Source organism: Barbus barbus, assembly GCF_936440315.1.
Source record: "Barbus barbus genome assembly, chromosome: 30".
NCBI lineage: Eukaryota > Metazoa > Chordata > Actinopteri > Cypriniformes > Cyprinidae > Barbus > Barbus barbus.
In genome coordinates, this window is record NC_136758.1 from 29,083,880 (window position 1) to 29,100,200 (window position 16,321).

At 37.2% G+C, this 16,321-nt stretch overlaps 1 protein-coding gene across 2 annotated transcripts in view; it reads right to left on the minus strand.

Annotated features, from left to right (window-relative positions):
• Positions 1-16,321, minus strand: part of LOC306850622 (formin) — a 97,227-nt gene that overhangs the window by 25,453 nt on the left and 55,453 nt on the right. For both annotated transcript variants that reach the window (XM_079386344.1, XM_079386345.1), the window contains 4 exons: positions 14,979-15,108; positions 10,500-10,646; positions 10,301-10,360; positions 8,760-8,880 (listed from right to left, as the gene is read on the minus strand). In XM_079386344.1, coding sequence (XP_079242470.1) covers positions 8,760-8,880; positions 10,301-10,360; positions 10,500-10,646; positions 14,979-15,108 — 458 coding nt within the window. The remainder of the gene's footprint in view (positions 1-8,759; positions 8,881-10,300; positions 10,361-10,499; positions 10,647-14,978; positions 15,109-16,321) is intronic.

Consider the following 16,321-nt stretch of genomic DNA (forward strand, 5'->3'; position numbering starts at 1 on the left):
GGAGACTTGCTCTTTTCAGCCGGCGGAGAAAGTGTAGGCGCTGTTGTGCCTTTTTGGAGAGTGACATGGTGTTGGTGGTCCAGGTGAGATCCTCTGTGATGTGCACCCCCAGGAATTTAGTGCTGCTGACTCTCTCCACAGTCGAGCTGTCGATGGTCAGTGGGGGGTGGTCAATGGAGTTTCTCCTGAAGTCCATCACAACCTCCTTTGTCTTCTCCACATTGAGGGACAGATTGTTTGTGCCACACCATTCGGCCAGCTGTGCCACTTCCTCTCTGTAGTGCGTTTCATCGTTGTTGCTGATGAGACCTACCACTGTTGTGTCATCAGCAAACTTGATGATGTGGTTGGAGCTGAACTTGGCAGTGCAGTCGTGGGTCAGCAGTGTGAAGAGCAGCGGGCTGAGCACACAGCCTTGTGGAGCACCTGTGCTCAGTGTTGTAGTGCTCGAGGTGTTGTTGCCGACACGGACTGACTGAGGTCTTCCAGTTAGAAAGTCCAGGATCCAGTTACAGAGGGAATTGTTAAGGCCCAGCAGGTTTATCTTATTTATGAGCTGTTGTGGGATTATTGTGTTGAATGCCGAGCTGAAGTCAATGAACAGCATTCTAACATAGGAGTCTTTATTTTCTAGGTGGGTAAGAGCCAGGTGGAGGGTGGAGGAAATTGCATCGTCCGTAGAGCGGTTTGGACGGTATGCAAACTGGAGCGGGTCGAGTGTGTTGGGGAGGCTGGTTTTGATGTTATGCATGACTAGCCTCTCAAAGCACGTCATCATGATTGGAGTCAGTGCTATGGGACGGTAGTCATTGAGACAGGACACAGGTGATTTCTTTGGTACCGGTATGATTGTTGTGGATTTGAAACACGTGGGGACGACTGCCTGACTCAGCGAGGTGTTGAAGATATCTGTTAGGACATCTGTCAGCTGTGCAGCACAGTCTCTCAGAACACGGCCAGGTATGTTGTCAGGACCCGCAGCCTTGCGTGGGTTAATCCTAGATAGGGTCTTCCTTACGTCGGCTGGAGACAGACAGAGCGCCCGGTCGTTGGGAGGTGTGGGCAGTTTTTGTGCAGGTGTGTCATTCTGCATTTCAAACCGTGAATAAAAGTGGTTGAGTGCATCGGGGAGGGATGTGTCCTCACCACAGGCCTGTGGCGGGGGCTTGTAGTCTGTGATGGTCTGAATGGCTTGCCACAGGCTCCGTGTGTCTCTGCTGTCTGTGAAGTGGTTGTTGATTTTTTGGGCATATGACCGTTTTGCTTTTTTGATGCCACAGGACAGATTGGCTCTTGCTGTTTTGAGGGCTGCTTTATCTCCTGATCTGAATGCTTCATCTCTGGTCTTTAGCAGCCCACGAACCTCTGCTGTCATCCATGGCTTCTGGTTTGCACGTGTGGTGATGGTCTTGGTGACTGTCACATCATCAGTGCACTTTTTGATGTAAGCAGTCACAGTTTCAGTGTACTCATTCAGGTCTGTGTGGTTGTTGTAGGTGGCTGCCTCTTTAAACATATTCCAGTCCGTGTCCTGGAAGCAGTCCTGCAGTGCTGAGGTGGCATTGTCTGGCCATACTGTGATCTGCTTTTCAACCGGTTTGGTGAGTTTGAGAAGTGGTCTATATGCTGGGATTAGCATAACAGTGATGTGGTCGGAGTACCCGAGGTGGGGGCGGGGTTCAGCCTTGTAAGCGTTCTTAACTGTTGTGTAAACAAAGTCCAGTGTGTTGTTTTCCCTTGTTGCAAAGTTCACATGTTGGTAGAACTTTGGCAAAACTGTCTTTAAGTTTGCGTGGTTGAAGTCACCGGCTATGATGAAAAAGGCGTCGGGGTTTTTTGTTTGTTGTTCACTGATGGCGCTATACAGTTCACGAAGCGCGTCCTTAGCGTTTGCACACGGGGGGATGTAAACCGCAACGATAACAATGGCCGTGAACTCCCGCGGCAGATAGAACGGTCGACACTTCACAACCATAAACTCCACCAGCGATGAACAGTGTTTTGATAGTATCGCAGCATTGTTACACCAGTCTTTGTTGATATAAACACACAAGCCACCTCCGCGTGTCTTACCAGACAGTGATGAATCTCTGTCCGCTCGGAAGTGGGATAGCCCGTGCAGTTGAATGGCGGAGTCCGGGATGTTGTCGTTTAGCCATGTTTCGGTGAAAACAAACACGCAACAGTCCCTTGCCTCATGCTGTGTAGATCGACCGAGTTGAATTAAGTCCAGTTTGTTTTCCAGAGAGCGGACGTTTGAGAGCATGAGTGTTGGAAGAGCCGGTCTTGAGGGGTTAGCTCTTAGCCTAGCTCGTATACCTCCGCGCTTACCGCGCTTCCGTCCTCTCTCACACCGCTTGCGACGCTGCCTTGTGCGGGTAGCGTCAGTAGGCGAGGCCGCGGTCTCGAGGTCCGGCTCCAGCAGTAAACAAAGGCCTCGTAGCTTCTCAGTAGCCGCCGGCGAGAGTTGGTGTACGTAAGCGTTGCTGATATCCAAAAGACTTTGGCGATCATAGATGAATTCTGGGGTGATTTCCTTAAGAGTTAGCGGTAAACTGACACTATTTGGAGACGAACAGACGGCATTAAACGACATAAAAGCACCGTCTTTGGGACCCGGAGCAGCCGCAGCGATCGATCGCGCCGCCATCTTCCTTCCAAAACTATATCCTTGCAGTAACTGATATATGAAGTTCCAGTCTCTGTGAGCTTGTCCAGATTGGTGGCAGCAGCTTCAAAAACACTCCAATCAGTGCAGTCGAAACAGGCTTGTAAAACCCGCTCTGTCTCGTTGGTCCATCTCTTTACAGTCCTTACTACAGGTTTAGCAGATTTAAGTTTGTGCCTGTAGGTTGGTATAAGATGAACCAGGCAGTGATCAGAGAGGCCCAAAGCTGCCCGTGGAGCAAAGTGATATGCATTCTTTATTGTGGTGTAACAATGGTCCAGTATAGTACTTTCTCTGGTGGGACACGTAAGATGCTGTCTGTATTTTGGCAGTTCACGTGAGAGATTTGCTTGGTTAAAAGTCCCCAAGAATGATTAAAACAGAGTCTGGGTGTTGTTGTTCTGTGTCTGTGATCTGATCAGCTAGTTTATGTAACTTGCGGTTGAATGTAAACACTCACGAGCATGAACGAGCAAATCTTCCGCGGCGAGTAGAAAGGCCTACAGTTGATGAAAAGCGTTTCTAGATCTGAACAGCACATCTTCTTTAACGTTAGATCTGTACACCACCTTTCATCGATGTAAAAGCACGTACCGTCGCTGCGCGATTTCCCCGTTGATTCCGCGTTGCGATCTGCTCTGATCAGCTGGAAGATAGGCAGATGTAACGCACTGTCTGGAATGGTGTTGTTCAGCCAGGTTTCCGTGAAACACAGGGCAGCAGAGTTAGAAAAATCCTCGTTTTTCTGGGAGAGCAGAAGGAGTTCATCCGTTTTGTTGGGGTAGAGAGCGGAGATTCGCCAGATGGATGCTAGGCAATGGCATTCGAAATCCACGCTGTATGAGCTTCATGAGCGTGTCGGCTCGCTTCCCCTGTCTGCGCGTCCTGAGTTTGATCAGCGCCGCCGCTGCGCTGACCACTATATCCAGCAAAACATCTGATTAATCAAAAACTGGTAGGAGATTTTGTGGCGTATTCTGCCGAATGATCAGCAGTTCCTCCCTGGCAAAACTGATCATGTTTGACAAACAAAAAACAGAAAAAACTAGCAAAAACATCAAAACAACTGGATAGCGAAGCACCATGGCTGCTGTGAGCGGCACCATCTTGAACCATAATTGTCAACCATAAATTATAAGAAATAGTAAGTTGAGAGAACATTTAAATGTAACATTCTAATAACATTTTATAAAATTACAAAATGGAATGTTCCTTTAACGTTCGCGTAACCAAGAACCAACATTCCTTAGATACAAAAAATGGGTGTTCTAAACATTTGAGATAATATTCAAAATGACGAAATGGAATGTTCGTGTAACATTCACATTACCAAGAAGAAACATTCTTTAAAAGTTAACAAACAGGTGTTTTAAATGTTAAGAGAACATTCAGATTTCCTCTAACGTTCCAAATACATTAAAAACTGGACATTTTGATTGTTAAAAAAAACGGTATTTTTGCACACAATGCTGGAGCTTCTAGATTATTGAATCCTCCAGACTCAAAGTACGATTTTCAGACATTCACAGACTGATGCTGCATTGTTGGGAACCCAGAAATGTGAGTAAATGAGACACAAACGTAGCCCAAACACATACAGATCCTTCCGTCTGTGAAGAGACATGACTGAGAGCGCTTCATCTGGAAACGCTCAGTAACGGCCAGTCCAGAGCTGTTATTCTTTGATAACCATTACTCATACGATGATGTTTGTCTCTTGTCATTAAAATGTAAGAAAAACAGCTGTGCTTTCCGTCTCTGAAGTTTTTTGGTCTCTTTTGTGTTTTCATTATTTTGCCCAAAGTTGCCTGGATATTCCCGTGTTCTCCATGCATGAAATGGTTAGTGGGGTTTTGTTTTCGGAATTGCGGTTGCGCTTCCCAGGGAAATTACACGCCCCACCAGTGGCTTAATCAGAAGAGAAGCGTCTGACCCGAGACAGCAGACAGAACATACGGGTTCATGTTCTTCTCCGGCTGTGATTAATGCAGAGACACACTGACACTTTAGTTTGTCTCCGCTATTAACCTCACTTCAGCTTTTAGACGCTTCTTTATCTCGAGTGTGTCTGCTTTATACAGAAATGAGAAAATATTGATTTAATGCTAGAATTGACTGCTGAATTATGATATACACTAAACTCTTAAAAATAAAGGTGCTTCGCAATGCCATAGAAGAACCTTTTTTTGTCTAAATGGTTCCATAAAGAACCTTTAACATCTGAAGAACATTTCTGTTTCACAAAAGCTTCTTTGTGGTGAAAGAAGGTTCTTCAGATTATAAAAAGCTAAGAAAGAGATGGTTCTTTGACTGAATGGTTCTTTGTGGAACCAAAAACGGTTCTTCTATGGCCTTGCTGTGAAGAACATTTTTAAGCACCGGTCATTTTTAAGAGTGTACCGGTCAAAAGTTTGGAATAATTAGGAATTTTTAATGTTTTTGATAGAAGTTTCTTCTGCTCAAGGTTGCATTTATTTGATTAAATATACAGTAAAAATGCTGATTTATTATTAAAATTTCGAAGAACTGTTTTCTATGTGAATATGTGTTAAACTGTAATGTATTTCTGTGATCTGCAGCTGTATTTTCAGCATCATTACTGCAGTCTTCAGTGTCACATGATCTTCAGAAATCATTCTAATATACTGATTTGGGATTAAGTTAGATTAAATAAATAAATAAATAATTTAATACTTTTATTCATCAAGGGCGCGTTAAATTGATCAAAAGTAACAGTAAAGACATTTATAATGTTGCAAAAGATTTCTGTTTCAAATAAATGCTGTTCTTTTGACATTTCTGTTCATCTGTGAATCCTGAAAAATAAAATGCATCCCAGTTTCCACAGAAATATTGTGCAGCACGACTGTGTTCAACATTGATAATAATCAGAAATGTTTGTTGAGCAGTAAATCAGTATATTATTATGATTTCTGAAGATCATGTGACACTGAAGACTGAAGTAATGATGCTGAAAATACAGCTGCAGATCACAGAAATAAATTACAGTTTAACATAGATTCACACAGAAAACAGTTCTTCTAAATTGTAATAATATTTCAGCATTTTTACTGTATATTTAATCAAATAAATGCAGTCTTGGTGAGCAGAAGAGACTTCTTTCAAAAACAGTGGTACAGTGAGGTGACTAAGAACATCAGTAGCATCGGGGTGAAGTGTAGGCATGAAACCCTTCTAACCTCACAAGAGTAAAGGAGCTGGAATACAGATCAGATTTCTGGTAAAAGTTGAAGAGAGCGGCGCAGAGGGCAGCGGGGCAGTCAGGCTGTCTCAGGGCGTCTCCGTCTCGCTCGGCTCTCAGGGTTCAGACGTGTAAGCGGCCCCTGAGACTGACCCCGTGTCGCGACCCCTCCGCCGGGCCGTGTCACACACCGCGGGTGTAAAATCAGCGAACACTAACCCTCAAACACACACGAGATGTCACCCACTGTCTCTGAGAAGGGCTCGGGTCCATCAGTTATTTCTCCTACACGCCAGTGTCTGGATTTAAATGAAGAGCAATTTGAAACGGTTCTTGATTCTTCTGAGAAAAATTAGACTCAAATGTGTCTCCTCTAGAATTTAAAGAGATGTCTCAAATTGCCAATAAACTCAGAGATCTCGATATTAGGGCCCTATGAAATGTGTTTTATTTTTCTCATATTCTGCACTGAAAAAAAAAAAAAAAAAACTAAATTTTTTTAAGGTAAGTTGTTGCAAACAATTTATTTTAGCTACATTAAAAAAAAAAAAAAAAACATGTTGAGAGTTAGTCAACTAAATTTGTTTATTTGAATGTAGCTAAAATAAATTGATTGCAACCACTTACCTTAAAACAAATTAGTAAATTCAATTAATAATTTTTTCAGTGTGTTTCATTCTTTTTTTTTTCATTCATTTAAATTTTTCTAGAATCTATTTTAATGGTTTGATTCAACAATGACAATGTAATAATTCATTAATATTTTAAAGCCAGAGATCACAATATTAGGGCCCTTCCAAATCTCTTTTATTTTTTTCCCAAATTCTGTTTAAGTTTTTCCCAGATTCTGTGTTTTCAGTTTCCAATTTTAATGGTTCAATTCAATTTTATTAATAAAAAAGAATGAACAATCAACTGAATTCATACAACTTTTAAATAAGAATTTATTATATTTTTAATGTCAGTGATCTCAATATTAGGGCCCTATGAAATATTTAATTTTTCCCCATACTACTATATATATATTTCTTTTTTCTGGAATCAGTTTTAATGGCTTAATTTCAATCATTAAATAGGATGTATAATTAATTGAATTAAGTTAAAAACGTTTAACAATTTATTAATCAATTAAACATTTTAAGTTAGAGATCTCAATATTAGGGCCCTATGAAATCTGTTTTATTTTCTTTACCCCCCCCCCCCCCCCCCCCACACCCAAATTCACTTTTTAGTTTTATTTGTAATTAATTTTAATGGTTTAATTCAATTTAATCCTAAAACGTTAACAATTGAATAATGTATTAAAAATTTTTTTTAATGAAAAATAAAATAAAATATCTTTCAGATATTAAATTTTTCTGGATTCTGATTGTATGATTTACCACAACTTTATTACCAAAAACATTGTAAACTGAATGTATATTACTAACAATTTCATTCAATCTATTGTCAGTGTACTCAAATGAAATTTCTACAACTCATTAAATTTGTTTGTTAAACAAAGTGCTGCCCAAAAGAGTTTTTTAAATATATAATTTATATGAATAAACATCTGAGACATCTGAGAGCTTGAGAGCTTTCAAATTCATGGATGGTCTCCTGGATGATGTTACATCATGTAATTGAAATCCTTGCGATTTTTATTCCTGACAGTAAAGCGTTTGATTTTGCATATTCACAGATTGCCTCAGAAGTAAATCCATCATCCAGCATCAAAGGTCTCTACGCCTCACACATGTACCTCAGATGCACAGACCTCCAATCTCATCCAGAAACTCTCCTCTGCGCTCTCGCTTTAAACAGAAATGCCTGCAGGAATAATTAGGAACACTTGCAGCTCTTTATGATGGCACGGCATACATATTTATCCCTGTTTGCTGCCGTCGAAGGTGCGATCTGGAGCCAGCGCCCGAGGACTGGCGTTTAAGGCTTTTTGTTGTGGTGTGGATCAAATGCGAGGCCCTTATTCTATATTTATTGTCTTGCGTTTGCGTGCTAATAAATGAGTGACAGACAGCTCGAGGTGGGGCGGCAGTGGTTTTGTAGCCGGTTTGTATTTTTCCCTCGGGTCACTGAGGATCAGAGTTTTTAACAGCGATTCTCAAATGGAGGGGAATGAGGAGAGAGCATATCTAATTGCTTTCATATGCCATATTATTGGCTGATTTAAATAATTACAGACACCGGGGGCAGGGGGGGCGTGACCTTTGACCCCTGCGGTGGCCTGGAGCACAGCGGAGCACAGGCTACGGTAAAAACACCTTTTCCAGTGTAAAATGAAAAGAAATTGCTTTTAACTGCATGTTAATTCATATTGTTATGCTTTGTGGAGGAAACATTTATGATTATGATCAAAATCAGCTGAAAATGTTCACCTTCCCGATCCATTTGGACCAAAATAATCGTTATTTTATAAATATTTTTCAACATTTTGAATGAGAAATTGTATCTGAATATATCATTGTATGATATTTATAAGAACATATAATTTGAGAATTATCAGTATTAACCCCATTGGAACGAATGGATTTAATTAAATTCCCTTGTATTTATAACTCATAATTGCACAAAAGTTTATGAAACTTACAAATGTATTTCTAACAAAACATCAAAACAACATTGACTGTATTTGTTTAATGAATCGTTTGAACGAATGATTCAGTGACTCGTTTTGCGCCACATATTAACACTTAATCTAAACGGATTCAAAAGATTCACTGGGCCGAAGCTCATTTTACGGTCATTGTGTAAAACTCAAATTCTGATAAATAAAGCAGAAGTGTCTGGGTTTGTCTTGAGGTTTACTTCTGCAATGTGAGATGCTGCTGTTCTGTGCATCTTCAGCATTAAATAAGCACAACAGCACAGACAAACGGGTGAGATTCATACCTGTCAGCTCCTTCTTTAACTTGCGAAGGTCTTTTGCGAGATCTTCAAACTTGACCTGAGCAGCGTGGAAGAGATCCTGAGGTTCAGGCAGCGGGAAAACGCTCTTCTCTGTTCCTGCGTTCTGAAACGACAGCAACAACACAATAGCTATGCGTCCATCCACCTATTTTTATGTGCATTATGGGATATTGCATGAAAAGACGCTGGATGGAAACGCCAAGATGCACATCAGTTCTAAAAATGCACATTAAAAAACTTAACTAAGTAGGCAAAATGTCTTATCCGATAAGAAAACATAAACTAGGATGGAAACACTTTTACTGAATAAATTCTGTAATGCGTTCCCAAACAGCAGACTCCCGAAATCAGAGAACATGACTGCGTTTCGTCGCTCGGAAGCTCGTAATGTATCGCATACAAGAATTGTTATATACAGTTATATTCTCCTGCTGCAGAAAAGTTAATCATGGATGTATAATCAACTGAATTTACAATTTATTTAACAATTTAATAACAATTTATTAAAAGTTTAAAGCCATATTACGGCCCTATGAAAGATCTTTTATTTTTTTATTTTTTTACCAAATTCTGTTCAGTTTTCTCCCAGATTCTGTGTTTTCAGTTTTATTTTTTCTGGAATCCATTTTAATGATTGGATTCAATTTTAGTCATGAAAAAGGATTTATAATGAGTTGAATTACAGATTTTTCCCCTTAGATTTATTTTTTCTTTTCCCAAAATTCTGTTTTCCATTTTTATTTTGTTCTGAAATCAATTTTAATGGTTTAATTTTAATTGTTTAATGGTTTAATTTAATTGTAACAATCGAAAGGATGTACAATCAATTAAATTCATAAAACTTTAACAATTTAATAATTTATTACAATTTTTAAAAATAATACTGCCCCGTGAAACGTCTTTTATTGTTTTCAGAAATTCTGTTTGAATTTTTCTGGATTCTGTGTTTTGATTTAATATAAATGTATCACCAAAAATGGTGTTAATCAAATGTATATAACTAACAATTTAATTCATCCTAATGTCAATGCAATCAAATAAAATTTGAAAACTCCTTCAATTTTTTGTCAAACAAAGTGCTGCACAAAAGAGGCTTACTGTTAAAAAAAGATTAAAAATTAGTAAATCTGTGAGTGAAGATTTAGTTCTCTTCAACTCGCTGGATGGAAACGGCTTTATTCACAAATGTTTTATGCAATATTACAATTTTGCGCATAATTTTAATTCGTAACTTTGGATGGAAACATATCTAATCTGTCAGAAAGTAAGAGAAACTCTCTGCTTGTAACTCCGTCTTGTTTTCCAAAAGCAAATATCTAAACATTCTTAGATGAAGATACATTTACTTAAGATGCAAAACGAAGATATGAAGAGATATGAAGTTTTGTTTTATGAGAAACTGATCAAAATGAAGTGGGTTTTTGCTTAAAACAAGAACAAATATCCACTAGCGCGGTCAGAAAAGCAATCCTGAATGCAAAAAAATAATTTTAGTGAAAAAATCAAATCCAGGAGAGCCGTACCTCGTCCATGTTTCGCAGGTAGTACGACACCACATAATCCACCAGACATATCCGATTGTCCTGATGGGAAAGAAGGTCATTAGCAGAATCAAATCTTAAACAGAGTTCAGCTCAGCTACTAGAGCTTCAGAATAATGAACCAGTAATTATCTGTAGACATGACTCAGTGCAGGTTTATGGTTATGAGTTATTTTCATACCCTGCTCTTGACGTCTTTTAATTTAGGCAGAATCTCCAGTCCGAATCCGTCCGCCTGTCCTCGGGTCCGGTTTCCACCGTTCATGTAGTTCCCAAAGGCCAAGATGACGCCGATCACGTCCTTCACGCTGTCTTTCTCCAGAAAACCCTGGAAAGACACTCACATTCAGACTAGTGCTCACAGCTGAAACAGCCCTAGTGCTGAAACAGCCATCAAACAATATCATGCATCATTTGGTCTCAGATATCACGTAGATTTTCAGATCACTATAAATTAGGGCTGTCAGTTTAAAGCGTTAACTTTATTAAAATAACACGATTAAAATATTTGAACACAGTTAATGCCCCGCCCCCAGATCTGTACATCATCTTATATTTCATACAGTTGACTTAACAAATCTGATGCAGGGCAACAACCCCATGAATGCACTTATGCTCTAAAAATAAAAATGCTCCTGTATACGTTTTTGTCTCATATTTATATCATCATAATACTTCCTTATAGTACTTAAGTATTTTTACTTGAGTTGTTTCAGCCAACTTTTACTCCACTACATTTCCTAATTAAAATGTATACTTTTACTCCGATACATTTCCCCATAGCATATTCATTACTTATCCTACTAAAACATCGTCAAAGCAGGTTTCACAAATCAGTGGTTTTTAGACTCTTTGCTCATGTGCAAACAAGTGCGCGCACAACTGCGGATAATTTTCATTTTAAAAGTCGATAATTTTAAAGTCGAGGCTGGGGTGTGCGATATACAGTATATCTTCTGTTGTAATGATGTGTGATCTGACATCATGGAGTAGGCTCTATCACCAAATCACACACAGAGTGCACTTCATTTATTAATCTATTAAAACTCACAATTACAGGCCTTCTAAACTGTAGACAGCAAAAATGCTTCTGTATGCTTTTTATATTTATATAATTTAATATAGTTAACAATCTATATCACACAAAGAGGGTCGTTTTTCTGCAGGTATCAGCATGATAACACATTTAATGATCATTTTATACACGTTCAGTAAAGCAATAAGTGACTTACAATTTAGACACAATATTTCTTGTTTTTGCTTAATTTTTCCCAACGAAAATAGTTCCAAACAAAGATCCAAACAGCACTGTTTTGCATCTCTGAGCGATGGACGGTGTTTACTTACTGGATGAATCAGCTTTTTGAATGAATCGGTTGAATAAAGGATTCAGTGATTCACTCATTAACAGTTAAATGCTTTGTTTCTGAATGAATCAGCTGTTTGAATGAATCGGTTGAATAAATGATTCAGTGATTCACTCATTAACACAGTTAAATGCTTTGTTTCTGAATGAATCAGCTGTTTGAATGAATCGGTTGAATAAATGATTCAGTGATTCACTCATTAACAGTTAAATGCTTTGTTTCTGAATGAATCAGCTGTTTGAATGAATCGGTTGAATAAATGATTCAGTGATTCACTCATTAACAGTTAAATGCTTTGTTTCTGAATGAATCAGCTGTTTGAATGAATCGGTTGAATAAATGATTCAGTGATTCACTCATTAACAGTTAAATGCTTTGTTTCTGAATGAATCAGCTGTTTGAATGAATCGGTTGAATAAATGATTCAGTGATTCACTCTAAGTTAAATGCTTTGTTTCTGAATGAATCAGCCGTTTGAATGAATCGGTTGAATAAATGATTCAGTGATTCACTCATTAACACAGTTAAATGCTTTGTTTCTGAATGAATCAGCTGTTTGAATGAATCGGTTGAATAAATGATTCAGTGATTCACTCATTAACAGTTAAATGCTTTGTTTCTGAATGAATCAGCTGTTTGAATGAATCGGTTGAATAAATGATTCAGTGATTCACTCATTAACAGTTAAATGCTTTGTTTCTGAATGAATCAGCTGTTTGAATGAATCGGTTGAATAAATGATTCAGTGATTCACTCATTAACAGTTAAATGCTTTGTTTCTGAATGAATCAGCTGTTTGAATGAATCGGTTGAATAAATGATTCAGTGATTCGCTCATTAAGTTAAATGCTTTGTTTCTGAATGAATCAGCCGTTTGAATGAATCGGTTGAATAAATGATTCAGTGATTCACTCATTAACACGGTTAAATGCTTTGTTTCTGAATGAATCAGCCGTTTGAATGAATCGGTTGAATAAATGATTCAGTGATTCACTCATTAACACAGTTAAATGCTTTGTTTCTGAATGAATCAGCCGTTTGAATGAATCGGTTGAATAAATGATTCAGTGATTCACTCATTAACACAGTTAAATGCTTTGTTTCTGAATGAATCAGCCGTTTGAATGAATCGGTTGAATAAATGATTCAGTGATTCACTCATTAACACAGTTAAATGCTTTGTTTCTGAATGAATCAGCCGTTTGAATGAATCGGTTGAATAAATGATTCAGTGATTCACTCATTAACACAGTTAAATGCTTTGTTTCTGAATGAATCAGCCGTTTGAATGAATCGGTTGAATAAATGATTCAGTGATTCACTCATTAACACAGTTAAATGCTTTGTTTCTGAATGAATCAGCCGTTTGAATGAATCGGTTGAATCTCAATGACTCACTCATTAACAGTCACTTGCTGCCACCTACTGGCGGTTTTAATTTCACATTTCGACTATTTATTCATGTTTTAAATGATATTAAATACCAATATTTAATGTTATATGTTAAAAACAAAACATTAGGCCTATTTATGCATCTGTAACTGCAGTTTAAATGCATCCATGTCCCCTCTGAACTACATTAAACTGTGTTAATACATCTTAATGCTATTTCAGATGCAGATTCCAGAAATGTTTCCTTATGAAAGACACTAAGTACCGGATGAAGTGCTTCTTATTCTTACCCAAAAATACAACTCATGTTCACCCTCATGTTGTTTCAAACCTGAATGACATACTTTCTTTTGCACAACATAAAAGAGTGTATTTTGAATACTGTTGGTAACTAAGCTGATTTGGTCACTAGTGACTTTCATTGCATTAACAAAAAATGTTTCTTCAATTATCTTCTTTTATGTTCCATATTTTATGTTTAACATTTAACACAATAATAGCTTTAAATGATCTTTTGGGGGTATTTTTCACAGCCAAATTTAGTTTGTGATTAATTAGAATAAAATGTCGACTATAAATGGAAATTTTAAAATAATTTATTTTTATTTTTTTCTGATTTCATTACTTAAAAAAAAAAAAAAAAAGACATAATTTTTGGAAAGTCCAATGAAGTAATGAGTCAAAAAGACTGGTTCTGACTCATTTCTCACTCTGGAATTGGAAGGTAAAATCAAATATATGTATATACTAATACATACTAATTCATAAAGTCTTATGTAGTATGCCATTGCATCACATGACCTCATTTGGTTGCATAGTCTCTGATTTCATTATTTTGCATTTTTAATCCTGAAATTAAAAGAAAAGATTGAATTCTTTGGCGAGTTGATGAAATAATACATCAGTAAAATGTTTGATGTTGCTTTTGGTTGATTTGTCATTGGTTTGTCACTTGATTTAGTAAATGGAAAGTCGAATTAAGGGAAGTAGTATTCTGGTTGAACTGGTTGTATAATGCACATTTATGATATAATGTAGTATGTCATCCAGGTCGGTTCAAATACTGAGCACAATATGCATACTGCAGAAGTACGTTTTCAAGATGTTATTTAAGCATGTTTAATATTTGCGACTGATTCTAGCGATTGTATATGAGATGCGCTCACTGTCAAACATCCTTCATCGTTCATTTTGTAGTCATTTTGTCAAATATTTTTCTTGATTACACATCTTGTGATTTTTCTTTTATTACATAAGTTAACATGGCAAGTTAAATGGTTTTATACTTTTTTTTTCTTTTTCTGCAGTCGAGGAAAAAAAAAGGCAAAATGAAGAATGTCAGTGATTTCTCTCATTTTAAAGAATATTCTTCATAACAAATTTTCTTTTTTTGATAAATATTTTTGATAATGGCGGAATAAATGGCAGAAGACGGTAACTCGGTGAGAATAAATTATTAATTGTTGAATAAATTATGTTTTTATTGTTTTCTCGTATTCTCGTAGCTCTGTAAAATTACGGTTGAGCCACTGATGTCACATGGATTATTTGACCGTTTCTGGACCTGGGAACAGTTCAGTTGTGTTACTGTCTATGGAGGGTCAGAGAGCTCTCGGATTTCATCAGAAATATATTAATTTGTGTTCCGAAGATGAACGAAGGTCTTACAGGTTTGGAACGACACGAGGACGAGTATTTAATGACAGAATTTTAATTTTGGGGTGATAAAGTATACCAGTGTAGTACACTAAAAGCACAATTGCAGAGCATTTTATTAAGTACGTAAATACGAAAATGTATTTGTAGTATCCTTAGCATGAAATAAATGCATTACAAATACGCTGACGGTTAACAATAATAGAAGAAATGGCAAAATAAGTGGTTTCAGATCTTTATTGTACCTTGCACACAGTAGAGATGATCTCCACCTTGCGATGGATGGATGATATGGAGTCCATGAACACAGACTGGAATATGATGCAGTGCGTGCGCCGGGCGAAGTCGGGAATCTGGGAGAGTTCGTACAGGAATCTGCGCAGGAAGATGAAGAGACCAAAGCCGTGAGCAACACATCTTCACACGAACAGGCCAATCTGGATGCAAGTAAGTGCACTTAAGTGTGATTAAGCTGAATATTAGCGGCACGAGTCACAGAGGACCGCTGGCTTCCTGTTTGATTAGCATACACGCTGACTCACTACAGCGAGGGTCAAAGGTCACACACAGCTGGCTGATTCTGAAGCGAGCGGTTAATGGTTTTACAGGAACGCTTTAGATGTTTGTGAAGCGTTCATCTCTCACCCTTCAGTTCATAAAAACAAACCACATTAACACACTTACATGCCTGAAACAGCAGGGTTAGAAAGCAGAAGCATTTATTATAATAATAATAATAATAATGTGTTGTAAAGCGTTTAATCATCCTTTTGAGGAACGAATGAATGTCTGATGTCTGGTACACTAAAACATATCTTTCCAAGTTAAACAAAGTATAATACATCATTTTGAAAATTAAACAAAGATTACTGGAATATGTTTCACACTCAGTGTTTGTTTTAGTGTCATTCATATACAGCACTGTCATAGTTATTAAGATTCTGAATTAGATTTTTATATATTTTCTGCTTTCATGTTCATTTTAGTTCAAGTTTTAGCAAATTTTCAGTTTTTTCAATTTAATCATTTAAATTTTTGTAATTTTGTATTTTTTTGTTTTTAAATGTTTATTAATTTTATTTCAGTTATTTTAGTACATCAAATTAAAGTAAGCAAAAATGAGAAAAGGTGCTGAAATAAAATATATATTATATTTTATTTCAGTTAATATTTTTTTGTTTTGTTTTAGTTAACTATGTTAACCCTGTTAACAAAGAAAATCCTATTTCAGTACTTTTACTTCTAAATTGTGTTTAATTCAGTGTTAATGTTAATTCAATTCAATGTTACTTGCTGTTTCTTTGTAATTATTTGTGAAAATGATCCATTTCTGAGTGAATATAGTTTTAAAGTAAATCCTACAGTAAATGTGTGCATACTGTGTGAAAGTTACTGGCTTCACATGAGGCTCTTAAAGTCTCATATTAACACTATATACAGTATATAAGGTTTAGATCTTATATTCTCAAACCTTTGTTTTTATGAGCTGATGGTTGGAAGTCAATAGTTTGACAGTATGATACAGACAGAGCTTAACCTGGGACTCTACTATAGGTGCACGTGGAATATGAACCAGAAGATGATGATT